The sequence below is a fragment of the Rhamphochromis longiceps genome, linkage group LG23, assembly GCF_057381845.1.
Source record: "Rhamphochromis longiceps isolate RC_006_pf linkage group LG23, R_longiceps_female_GT1.1, whole genome shotgun sequence".
NCBI lineage: Eukaryota > Metazoa > Chordata > Actinopteri > Cichliformes > Cichlidae > Rhamphochromis > Rhamphochromis longiceps.
Genome location: NC_140578.1, coordinates 20,884,215 through 20,897,592, shown reverse-complemented (window position 1 = coordinate 20,897,592; position 13,378 = coordinate 20,884,215). Strand labels below are relative to the sequence as shown.

At 39.4% G+C, this 13,378-nt stretch overlaps 1 protein-coding gene across 2 annotated transcripts in view; it reads right to left on the bottom strand.

Annotated features, from left to right (window-relative positions):
• LOC146641827 (transcription activator GLI2.L-like) overlaps positions 1 to 13,378 on the bottom strand; it is a 99,188-nt gene that overhangs the window by 80,898 nt on the left and 4,912 nt on the right. For both annotated transcript variants that reach the window (XM_085397937.1, XM_085397936.1), the window contains exon 2: positions 4,371 to 4,479. In XM_085397937.1, the coding sequence (XP_085254063.1) occupies positions 4,371 to 4,470 (100 nt within the window). In that variant the 5' untranslated portion in view covers positions 4,471 to 4,479. The remainder of the gene's footprint in view (positions 1 to 4,370; positions 4,480 to 13,378) is intronic.

Here is a 13,378-nt window from a genome sequence, read left to right as displayed (position 1 = left end):
AAAGCTGTGTTGAGGGTCAGAGGAGTTCATGCAAAGCGGGCTTATTCTGGATGAAAAATGGAGCTTCTCTTTCATTTTTCTGCAGCAAACTGCAGCTGTACCAGTAATCTTTCTCGAAGACTCAAAGTCGATTTTCTCTATTTAAGACTTTAATCTGACAGATCTTTGAACAAAAAATAATAATAATCAAAAGACATTTTAGAGCAGGGATGTCAAATACCCACTGGGCCAAATACAATCTGGCCCAGTGGGTGGCTCTAAAAAATTAAAAATGCAAAGAAATAGGACATAAATTTGGCTTTTCTCATTAACAATGAAGTATGTTGAGTTTTACAGCTTTCTTAAGACCCCATTGCTTTGAGCACCAGTGTTGATGTCATCACACAGCCACATCCATTTATACTTGCAGTTACCATTCTGTTGTACATTTACAATGACAATAATGAGCAAGTCTACTCGATTCTATTCTATTCTATTCTATTCTATTCTATTCTATTCTTATGGTGCTTTTGTGGCAACAGCAAAATGCTGGAGGTGACTAAAATCAAATTGGAGCTTGTACCAGTAGATGTGATGTCGTTTTTGTTGTAAATGTCAACAAAATAATAATGACCTCAGTCACACAGGCCTAGAGATCAATTCGCAACTATCTGGCAACCACTGGTCATGAGGGAAAAATGTTTTTTTCCTGAATTGGTTGGTGACAGGTTGCTAGCAGTCACATACTGAAATTGATTCCAAAGAGGGATACGGTGCGGCACTATTTGCTTCTGTCGGTAGTAGATTGCTACGGTTGCTATAGTTTGCACAGAAGATGTCAACTTGTCTAGAAACACTTGCCAACTGGTCTCTGAGTTGTAATGAAACTGAAAAGTGGAACACAAAATGTTGCACTTGTTAGGTTTGCAAACTACAGGCTGGCACAGCATCCGCGCTAGCAATTGTAAAGAGGTTTCTGGTGCCGCAACTATTCACCTTTCCTCTTACGACTGATGGCTGTTTAATTGGTCGGGCTTGAAGTGGTGATTTGTGTGGTTGGTAAAAGCTCCTAGTTGTTGTTTTTTTCACTTTAGATGAATCGCCATGTATCAGAAATGTCCTGTTTTTATACTCACAGTCCACAGTTAAAATCTGGACATATTGGAATTATAGATTATCATTGTAGTTTTATTTATGGGATAATGAACTGCCAACTAAGCTAGGTACTGTTAGCTGGGAACTCGCTGAGAACTGCAGTCTTTCATCAAATATGCTTAAAAAAAGCATTAATGTCACAGTGGCTATGTTCATGTTTTTACTTTCAGTTTCTGGGTCTGACATGCAGTACGATCCCCAGTCTCCTGGGTGAAAGTCCGAGAGTACGTTTCCTTAAGTGCCCAGATGCCTACCCTACATGTTGAAAGAATAGGCTAAGGGTATACCCAGTGTGTAAAAATGTGTGTCCAAGTGTTGGCCATAAGAAGAAAGCGTGTGGTTTTATTAAAATATTAAAGAAGTCCACGTCCAGAAATGGAGCGCCATTCACTTGAACCCAACATGTAGTCTCATATGAACAATTAAAGCTGTATTTCTTCATCATTGTGGCAGGCCACCAAGTTCTCCATTAATAAAGAGAAGAAATGTCACCAAATCACTGGCTGTATTTACATTTCAAACGCGGCCCACTCTGCATCCACGTCAGAGCTGCTCCACCAGGCCTTTTTTTTTTCATCCCTTTTATACACTGGCGGTAAGAACAAGGTCTTTTAACCTCATTATCGAGAGCTTTCATCACACGTTCACTGACATCTTTAAAACATGCATCTCTTTCTGCCTCTCATGTCACTTCACGAGACATTCATCATGAAAATACCTCAGCAGGTGGTTCATGTAGTTTAAATGTGGCTCAGCTGAAGGTACTCACACAATTTCATCTTCTTCTTTTCCTTATTTTCTGTCATTAATACAACGTTGGATTAAACATCACTGAAGCTTCAGAAAAGCAGATACATGTATCTAAAAGTAACCATTGTTATTTTTACTTCTGTAGTCAGCCAGTCAGAAGAAAGCAGGTTTTCAGGGAGTTGGACCCTAAAGATTCATGAGATAAAATGGCTTGTCTTATAAGATGAAGTTGAACGCCAGTATAAGCTGATTCAGTTAATAACTGCCTCTGCTGCTGTTGGAGGTTGGAAACTGTACTACTGTCGGTCGAAGACAGAGGAAGAGGAGAGGGGAGAGGCATGTTAGGAGATAGTGAGAGAGAAGGAAAGGCAGGAGTGTGGAGGTGAGAGTAGAGACCCCCCAATTCGAAAAGCCAAAAGATGATTTCCAATTTCATATCTAAACCTGTAGCTATACTAACTCATTCAATCTGTTTTATACAGTCTGGGTAAAATGGCTCACGTTTCTATGGCCAGTGAAACCAAGATTTGAGGTAATAATTGAACGTCTCTGCAAATCTCAGTTACTTTAAGCTCTAAAAGAAAGTTAGCAAAGTGGAACTGTAACAAGGCTGAATAATTTTATATAAATATAATTAAAATGAAAATATTGATTGATTTTATGCATTAATGGGACCCCCCCCCCCCCCCCCCCCAAAAAAAAAAAAACAAACAAACAAAAAAAACCAATAAAAACAATTAAAAAAAAAACAATCTGGCTAGTAAAAATGTCCAGCTATCACCTCATCCTAACTCACTCATCTTTGCTCATATCCAGTCTTCCTGCAGGGACCTGTACACATTAATACAGGCTGAGCATAGACTGTGGTTTATGAGTTATTAGCAGATCCACATTATATTATAAGACAAAAGTGAAGTGCAGTGATTCTGCTTTCATCCAACAGGATGTGACTGCAAACAGAAGTCTCATTATTAGACGTCTATAGGAACGTGAGCCTACTTCTCACATTAATTATGAGCTCAGTAAATATTTTCCGGATGTCACTCAGGACCTAATAGTCACTCAGACAGGAGCAACTCGAGGTTCAGTATTTTGCCCAAAGATACTTTAACACGCACAGAGAAGTTGGGGATCGAACCACCATCCTTCAAAATACGATTACCGGACAACCTCCTCTACCTCTTGACCCCATCCAGTTTTAGGTTGTGTTGTGTTAAAATATAAGACGTACGAAATAAGTAATACAATACAAACACAACAATTAACTTACTGTTGAGTTTCCTGATAGAAAAAACTTGCACAAAAGGTTTTGTGCTTAGTTCTAGTTTGTAGTTTAACCCACATTCACTGCAATAAGGTTGGCGTGACCAAGGCTTTCAGTTTGACCTCGGATTTGTGGTTTAAACTGGTTTAACTAATCATTATTATTAATTTCATCAAATTATTCCTGATAATCACATGAGTACAAATAAAGCCCATTTTCTGAATGGGCTTTATCAAGTCCATATAGTTGCAAAAACACTGTGAAAGGTAAGGCACAGGCAGGTTAAACACTTAATTCATTGAATTATTAAAGATTAACTGTTGGAAAATGATAGGAAACCAACTCCATTTCCTCTACGTCTCTATTCAAACAACACACTGAGTTATAATATCCAATAAAACTTGACAAAATACAAGTTGTACTAACTAGAAAATCCTTTGTGATTTGGCGAGGTGCTGACTTTTGGGCCGCGTTGCCAGCTTTGTTGCCTCTTTACCAGTTAATGAGTGTTTCTTTATAATGGCAGGCCACCAAGTCCTTCATGAATGAGTAAAAATGTCACTAAATCACACGTTTAATTTGCATTTCAAAGCCAGCCCATCGGCTTGCATCTTTGTCGATCTCTGAAGCTCCGTGTCGTCAGCTCCACTTTTTTTTTTTGCCTTTATACTCTGGAGGTAAGAACAAGGTCTTTGAGCCTCATTATGCCAAGCTTTCATCACACGTTCGCTGACATCTTTAAAACATGGGTTCTCTCTTTCTGTCTGTCCCTCCCTTGTGAGACAGCATCGGTGCTACTCTTCATTTAGTTCAACAACACAAACATTCACCTGCCCCAACACCCCCTCCCCACCACCACCACCTCTCTTGTTATCCACTCATCAGCATTTACAAATGGTGCCACACTCCTTGACTGTAGACACTGGGCCTTGATGCCCATTAATGATGCTCATCTGAGCATTGTCTACTTAGGATTCCTATCAGACATCTACTGTAAGTCACCTCTGACTGCTGCTAGTATCTAAGGAGAGCCACGAGCATCAGCTCCCTAGTTGGCGCCTTGTCTTTGAAATGTATATTTCATCACTTGGTTTGCTCCCCTCTTTGCCCCCTGGCTGAACACTTGGGAGACCTCGGTTCACAGCGTGGCGAGGCCTGATGCTGGGCTCCAAACTCAAATTCAGTCACTGGTTTAAGGAGAAAGTTTTAAGAAGTGCCTTACCTCTGGTCTCTGAGGGTGAGGGTTTCTTTGGGAGGTCGGTGAATCCGCTACCGTCCATTTTGTCTTTTTTATCTGTGGCTCTCTGTGGTGAAGTCTCCATGGTCGAGAGCTGCAAAAGCAAGAGGAGACAAAAAGAGGTGTTAGAGCCGACCAAGTTGAGCACACTCGAAAGAAAGTGTTCATTTAGGCCAGGAAAAGGACACTCCACAAACACTCTGGAAGCACTTAAGAGTACTTAGAGGTTCCTGAAAAATACCCAAAGAGAGCCTTTTTAGGCCAAGACCTCAAAATGGAACAGCAGCTATATTAAATAAATCTTTTAAAGTAGTTTTAATACATGTCTAACAAGTTAACCTCTTTACATCGACCAACATAACCAAGTTCTGTTATGGTTCTGTTAATATCAACCTCTTTTTTTATGAAGTTTCCACCTCCAAGCAGAAATTTCACTTTAAAATCAGCACAAATCGACATATAAGATATTATTTGAAAGATAACCCATTCAAAAAACTCTGGACTCTTAATTTCTGAAGATGTTTTTTCAGCACCTTAAAGCTTTGCCAGCATTTTGGTTGGACAGTACATTTATAATTATATGGAAAAAATTACTCTGAGGGGGGCAAATGCACAAACGCACTGTGCAGCCAACACACTGTAACTTATGGACCTCCATCGATGACCCTGACAGGGCTGTACGCCGAAATGCATCAGTCAAACAATACAGTTCTTTGACTTCTGACTCTTCACTGAGTCTCTTAACCCGTAGTTGGAATTAAACTGTGTTGGACTGCAAGAAGTGATCGTAATACACAAATCAAAGCTCACTATATCATCTATAGTTTCGTGAATTTGGGGAAATATCATCAAATATTTCCTTGAAGAAGAAAAAGTTGTGAATGATCTGTGAATGAAGGTGCTGCTATAAAATCTGAACATAAACCATCAGCTAGTTCCACTTGGTGCTGTGATTGGCTCAAAGCCAAGCACCATTCGTTAGTCACCCACGAAGGGGTGAGATAATCTCACAGAGCACCAAGCAAACATGTCAGAGGATTTTACGATGAGCAGCAGCTCACTTCACGAGATTTTTGTCTTTTCGCAAACTCTCGCTATTCACGACTCAATCTGCTCCACTGCCACAAGGAAGGGGGGACTCAGGGGTCACCATGGGGGTCAGTTTGTGGGTTAAAGGGGTTAGAGGATAAGGAGGTGGGGGTCTTAGCTCGCATGTCATCAAAGTTTATTTGACTACTGACCTTTCCACCACTGCTATTCAGAGCTGCTGCGTGGTTTAAAAAGTTGGAACAATACAACTTTATCTTCAAAGTTGAGATGGAGATGAAGAGGACTCTTAATTCAGCTTCTATAGTGTGACTGGGATTTTCCTTTAAGGAGGAAAAAACTAAACATCTGGGAACCTGATTTCCTCCTTCTGTTTCTTTAATAAGCCTGGCAGATCAGATTGGACTGGATCCAAAACCAGCAGAAGTAAATCTGGTGTCAAACAATGGGCACCACTGGCAACAATCCCATGCATTTAAAGATGAAAATACGGATAGAAAGCGATTTACATGACACGAAAGAGGGTCAGTGTAAATTAATTACACAGACATCTGATCATTTAAGTTGTTTATAAATTTAGAAACCTGATAAGAGTTTGCCACATGCCACCTACTCAACAAGAGCCAAAACAGGTAATCAGTTAGTACTATGCTGGTATATCGTTCTAAAAAAACATTTTTGGTCTTTTAATATAAAACAAAGCAATATAAGTTAAATAACTTCATTTTCAAATTACTTTATCAGATGATGTTATGCACTAAACGTCGCTAGACTGGTGAGGCTAACTGACAGTTAGCTGGCTAAATGGTATAGCTTATTAATATTAGTATATTTGCTTATTTTATTAGCAAAACCGTATCACAGTAGAAATGCTAGTTCAGGACTAGCTTGCATCAAAACCACAACAAATCTTTGCATTAATTCAGTTTTTTTTTTAAATGAGTCTACATATCAAGAATTGACTGAAAGTCGTGTAAAGAAACCAATGAAAAATTCTCTCAGCTTAATTATTCAGGTTCATAATGTTTTTCTGACAACTTAAAATTGCTGATTTTTTTCAGTGCAAAAATGCACTGTTAATAAATAAAAATGGTAATAAGATTAACTTTATCATTAAATGTATATACTGTAAGTTGTTTTAAGTCTTTTGCTTGTAAGCTTTTTACATTGCAGTATTGCAGTATTGCATTGTAGTTCTGTTACTGTTTTGGAGCAACTGTAACCCACATAATTTCTTGAGGGATTAATAAAGTATTCTGATTCTGATTATTTCCACTAAAGTACATTTTCTGAAAACCCTAATGTTTTTACATGATAAACTGACATATGCAGATTTGGTCCCTAATAGAGTCTTTGGTCCTGCCCCATGTATAATATCTTCTGTATCTTTTTAATGATTTAGTGGCAGTTTCAGAAGACAGACCTCTGACCTTTTGGCTCCAACAACAATCTGGCTGCTGTAGGTTGCAGACTTTGATAAACCTTCAGTTCACTGAGTTTGTCAGTGACCAAAAGTCAATTTACTGCCTCTAGTGAAAAAGCAGGTAGTCTGACTGACAGGTGTGCCTGCTGTCTTCAGGATGAATCAGTGTAACAGGTGTGAGAGGACAGCAGTGGAGCCTCATGGGAAGCTCCTCACCACACACAAACCTCTTTTAGTTGAGGTGATAAATGAGGCACGTAATGGCAGCCTTTCACGCCTACAGCCCTCTGATGTGTCCTCGCAAATCATTATTAGTCAAGCTTAACATTTACTGTTCACACATTTAGCTGTGTAGGCCTCTCAGAAAACATTCGTCTCTAAGAGTCACAGTTCTTGGCCTAAAAAGGGGATTAATTACTTGGGAAATTGTTGTAAAGACACAAAGGCAGAAATACCAATTGCTAAACTTACAAATATGACAGTTATTTAATTTTATAATGTAAACTTCTAACATGATTCAGAATTTTCAACAATACATTAAAAAAAAGGAAATAGAAATGCATAAGAGGAACTGACAGCATGGTAGTTGTAGGCTGCGCCAACCTGAGGTGTAGTTACACTTTCAGGGGCGTGCATGTCGGGTTAATCTAGATCTATGTAACACTGTAGGGTTTCAGGAGGGCTAACAATGTCCGTACAGTATAGATTCAACACATTAGTCTGTCAGTCACCAGCTAACACCACCTAACTTGATTGGTAAAACAAATATACCTGCTAATTAATTGTGAGCATCAGACTAATAACTTATTCAAATTTCACTTAATAAAACCTGAACTGAACTTTTTTCCCTGCGCAGTTCCAAAGATACAATTAGTTCGTTTCATAGTGACACAAGTTGCAAAAGTGACCATATTAGGAAAAAAGGGACATTATCAGCTAATGCTTGCTAGCTTTGTTAGCTAATTGGTGTTGAATGACAGATTAATAAAATACCAAAATTTCACTCACTAAACTTTAACCAAAATCCTTTTTTTCCATTTAATTTTTTATATCAGGTCTATCTCTTGCTAGCTTAGTAGCATCTGTAAATGCAAAAGTGGCCATATTTGGATGACATGATGGAGTCATCAGGTGATGCCAGCTATTTATTGGCTAAGAAGTGCTGAAGAACTGCCAAAGCACTAATTTTCTTGATAAAAGATGAGCTTGCACCCTACCATTTTTTCTCTTTAGCTCTAAAGACATACGATCAACTTGACTTGCTTTACTAGCTAATAACTTATAGCTAGTAAAGTTAGCTAATAACGTTATCTAGCACGATTTCTGTTGTGTAGCTGGAGGTCACATATGTTTGTTTTTTTAATTCCTCAAAAAGTCTACAAAGTAAACTATGGTGAAAATTAAATGGCGAGCATGGCAGTGAGCAAAAGCATCAGTGAATTTACTCGTGGGAGTATCTAACAACCACGTTAGCAAGTCAACAGTTCAGTCAGTGAGGTAATTAAGCGTGGCCTCCCACTGTTGTCTGTCGGTCTTTTCAAAAACCTCACAATGATTCATTTGAGTGGAAAAGCTCAGAAAGAGAGCCCTGCAATGGGGTTATTTAACGGAACAACAGCTTCAGAGCGTCCCTCCCCCGATTTCTGCAGAGTCATTGTGAGGAAATCAGCGGCTGTTTATCCTGCCAAGTCATCCTTTTCCCGTCACTCTAAATCACAAACACAGCAGTTTGTTTAACTAACACATCTGACTTTAATTTTTATGGCTTTCCTGGTCGCAAACGTACAGTTTTTAACTGTGCAATCATGCACAGTCTGCACAACCTGTGTTTTTTTTTTCTTTCTGTGCTTGCCTCCGCTCTGAAATTTCAAAGCAAGTCACCTGAGAGAAACACCTTTGCCACTGTGTAAATTAACTAACAGCCGCTGACACACAGGATATATCTTCCTCCTGTGGAGGGCCACGACTTCTAGAAATCAAAGGGCCTGCAGTGGAAGGGTATTCCCTGCGTCCGGGAAACAAATGCCTCTCCTTTCTAGGTGTACTCGAGTACAGTTTGGCTCATCAGCCAGCGTCTGCCTGAATTATTAGAGCAGCTCTTGTCAGGCAAACAAATGACTCTGTCTCGACTCAAAAGGTCACAGCGCAGTGGAGTAAAATCACAGAGCACGCAGTCAATTCCTCGGAGCGGTACCCCCTTTTCCAAGGGCCACTTGCTGGAATTTATGGCTGGGGCCTACACCTATTCTCCCTTGAATAATAGCTATCCCGTAAAAGAAGCCGGGGTCGGTGGCAAGTCTAAAATAAAATAAATAGAAGGGGTGGTTGTTTACTGTGTGAAAGCACAAACAGAGGCTAACGGTGACATGTGGATTTATACCGAGGAAACGTCCCCCGCGAGGCCCCCATTTGTCCCTCAGCTGATGGTAAACAGACTCGGACCATCAGCCAGGCTGGATGTTTCTCCGTGAGATTCCCCTCAGAGGAGGATGTTCAATATCCTGTGGCTGATCTCCTCCTGCCCTCGCCAACAGCAAACAGATGTGGCGGCCGAGTTCAGAGGAGAAAGCAGCACGGCGGGATGAATGGATGCCTCCCACCTGAGTGCCATGGCATGCCCTGACCTCACTTTTATGTTGTTTTTGAGGCAGCCCAGAGCTTTCTGCGAGGCTCGTAGGAATTCAGAGCACTCATGTTATTTCAAAGCTGGAAATAAAACCCACATTTTACCTGAAAGAAAATGTTTTAAATAGGTACGAAAAAAATCATACATATACACCAAGAAGGAGATGTTTCATACACTACAACCAGGAGTTTGGACCAGCCGCCTGTGCCACATGGTGATATGAGCACTGAAAGTTTAACAAAAAGGCTCTCTCTGAAGTTTTGGTTTTAGTTTCTTTGTAGAGCCTAAATGTGTTTGTCAACCATTAAACCATTAAATTTAAAATATTTCCATTTCCTGTACTACTGTTGAAAAATGCTGGAAATGTAATTAAAAAGCATCAAATTTGAACCCATCACTACGAGGGCCTGTACCTGGGAAAATGTTTTAAGTAAAGCTACCAATTAAAATATCAAAATAAAACTTTAGAGACATTTAACCAGAATTTTTAAACTCATTTACCAAGATGTCCCCATGTTTTGTTACCTTTTTCATTTTTTGTGGCATTTTTATTAAAATGCTTATTTATTATAAATAAATACAAACTGCCATTTCATAATATTTTATTACAATTTGATACAAATTTAAATATTTATTGATTTTCTAATTCTAACAGTTTATCTTAACTAAACCATAATTTAGTTTTACTTATAACACAAGAATATTATAGAACACAAGTTTGAAATTCTTCTTTTAATCTTACTCAAAATTGTATTTTAATATACTATATTTCTAATAAAAAAAATGTATGAATTATTTTTAATCTGTGCTTTTTGACAGTAGAGCTTTGTGATACCTGACTGGTGTTTTGTATTCTCCTTACCTGTTCTGTTTGAAATTCTTTATTATTTATTTTTAGTCTTCTAAATCTCCTCAATAATTCAATAATAACAAAACTCACGCAGTCATCTCAGACACAGAAGTGAAAATGAAACACATAAACAGGGTTAATGTGTTATTTACTTTATCAATTAGATGATTAATCAGGTAGATATTTCTTTCAGCTTGTACATGTGAGAAATTCAGTTTTATTGTTATTGAATGTATTTGCATTCATTTCGATAAAGAAGCAGAGCTTAGATGTTCTCACTTCTTTCCCTACGTTTAAATGATTAATCTGGATTTTAAAGGGTCAGACACTTCCAGCTGACATTAACTGAAATTTTAATTTTTAATTGTAATACCAAAAACATTAAACATCAAAGTTGAAAAACAAATGCTCAGATATCCTGTTTGATAGTTCTGTCTCCAGAGCAGGGATTATCTATCAGTTCTGCCTTACAGTGGATCTATTCTGCTCATTTGCAAAATAGATCCACTGAATAGCTTTGCATGATTCACAGCTTAAAATAATACTGCTGTGTCCCTAATGTTTTGGTAAATTACTGGATCAAGTCACAGTTTACTTGAGTCCTGCACGTGTTTCAGGTTTGATTCCTGACACTTAATCCCGTTACCGTGAGTAAAACACCTAAAGTGTCTCCCTTCTCCTTCTTCTCTGCCTCTTTTTTATTAGGTTACACTCTGAAGGACCGCCTGAGCGTGCCGATGGCGTCGAGTCCACGCTGACCAATCGCTTTGATCCCTGACCCCCAGCCAAATGGTCCGTCTACAGCCCGGCCTCTTGCTGTTTTACAGCCTCACTTTGGACCGCAGACTTCCTCCTCGCTGCCTGGGTGGATCTACAGTAAATCCTAAACTTTGGTGATTCTGGAACAGGTCTAGTATTTTCCATAGTGACACACAATTGCTGCACAGCTCAATAAATAACTAATATAACAGTTACATTATCTACACCAAACACAGATTTGGTTGGATATATCATGGATATTACAGCAGTACAGATTTACATCAAACTAAAGGCCTCATAGCCTGAATGATGAATCATAATTTCTTTGTTGACTAGAGTCTGAATAAGTCTGTTTTTGCTGTTTTGAATGAGCAGTTATTTATTTTAATTACATTTTTACTCATTGAGCTCCTTTATTTGATTTTTACTTCATGTTTTATTTAACTGAGCTCCTTTCTTTTGAGTAGTTTTTACATCATTCACCTTTTTTTGCTTATCTTATCTTATAAGCTGAGCGAGTGTCTGTGCATCTGCAAGCTGCTTTGCAACCCACACCCATCCCCACCTCATCCTCAAATGCACTTTCTGACATCCGACACCACCGCCATTGTCAAGTTTGCTGACGACACTGCTGTTGTGGGCCTGATCTCCGACAACATCGAGACGGCCTACCTGGAGGAGATTAGGAACCTGGAGACCTGGTGCCAGGAGAATAACCTCCTCCTAAACATCAGCAAGACTAAGGAGCTGATCGTGGACTTCACTACAAAGCAGGCGAGGAACTACAAACCCCTCATCATCAGTGGCACGCCAGTGGAGAGAGTGGACAGTTTCCGATACCTGGGTGTCCACATCACTCAGGACCTGTCATGGTCCTGTCACATCAACACCCTGGTTAAGAAAGCCCGTCAGCGTCTCTTCTTCCTCAGAAGACTTAGAGACTTCCATCTGCCACTGAAGGTGCTCAAGAACTTCTACTCCTGCACCATCGAGAGCGTCCTGACGTCAAACATCTGCACCTGGTTTGGGAACAGCACCAAGCAGGACAGACGAGATCTGCAAAGGGTGGTGCGCTCGGCAGAACGCATCATTCAATCAGAGCTCCCTGACCTGCTGTCCATCTACACCAAGCGGTGCAAGTCCAAAGCTAGGAAGATTATGATGGACCTCTCCCATCCCAACAATGGACTCTTCTCACTGTTGAGGTCTGGGAAGCGCTTCCGCTCCCTTAAGGCCAAAACAGAGAGAATGAAGAGGAGCTTCTTCCCCCAGGCTATTCGGGCCCTGAACCAGGTGTAGGACTGGACTCTCCCAAACACGTCACTATAAGACTGGACTCTCACACACGTCACCACACGCACCACCACACATTTCCTATAATCCTATAATTCCTATAATTTATAATCCTTATCTTTATAATCTCTTCTGCTATTTGCACATTCTTTACTGTAAATTCCGAAGTTAATTTGTAAATTTTTGTAGTAAATTGTAAATATTGTAAAACTTTTCTTCTGTCATTTAATGGTCGGGCATTGTACAGCTACAAGCATTTCACCCCCATGTCATACTGTGTATGGTTGTGTGTGTGTGACAAATAAAATTTGAATTTGAATTTGAATTTGAATTTATTTGTCCATAAACGGTCATGTTGAGGTTGACAACCCAACCAAATAAATAAATACTACTGATGGAAACAGCACCCTTATTTTGACTCCAGATGTTGTTACTGAACTCTTTTAAACTGCATTCTTACATTTTCATTCTTAGAGTTAGTGTTAGAAGTAGTAACTGTTCAATACTGTGACATGATAGTGAGGAAACTGCTGTGTGACCAGAGCAACCTGCAATAGAGCTGGAGGACAGGATGTTAAAAAGGATCCAGTGAACTTCAGACAAGAACTCGTTTTGTGTGTGGATGCTTCTCATTTCATAAAGATGTTTTTTATTAAATAAAAAAAAGTGGAAGTGGAAATCCAATCAGATTAAATAAATTCAGTGTGTTTTTCCCAAAAAGGAGAAAAGTCTTCACAGTTGAATTATTTAAGTGTTATGAAGGCAACTTTTGACCCACATGAACTTTCAGGTTTATGTCCACAAAGATCACAGCAGGAAAAGGTTATTCATGTACATAAGTTTCTCTTTTGCTGCATCTTTAAAAGGCACAGATTACCTGTTAGCAGTGGTCATGGCAGGCTTAAGGTAAACTCAGACGACGACGCTGATGATGATGATGGTTTCCCTGTCAGCTTCTCTCTCCTTACGCTTGGTTTAACTTTTGTTGGTCAGGT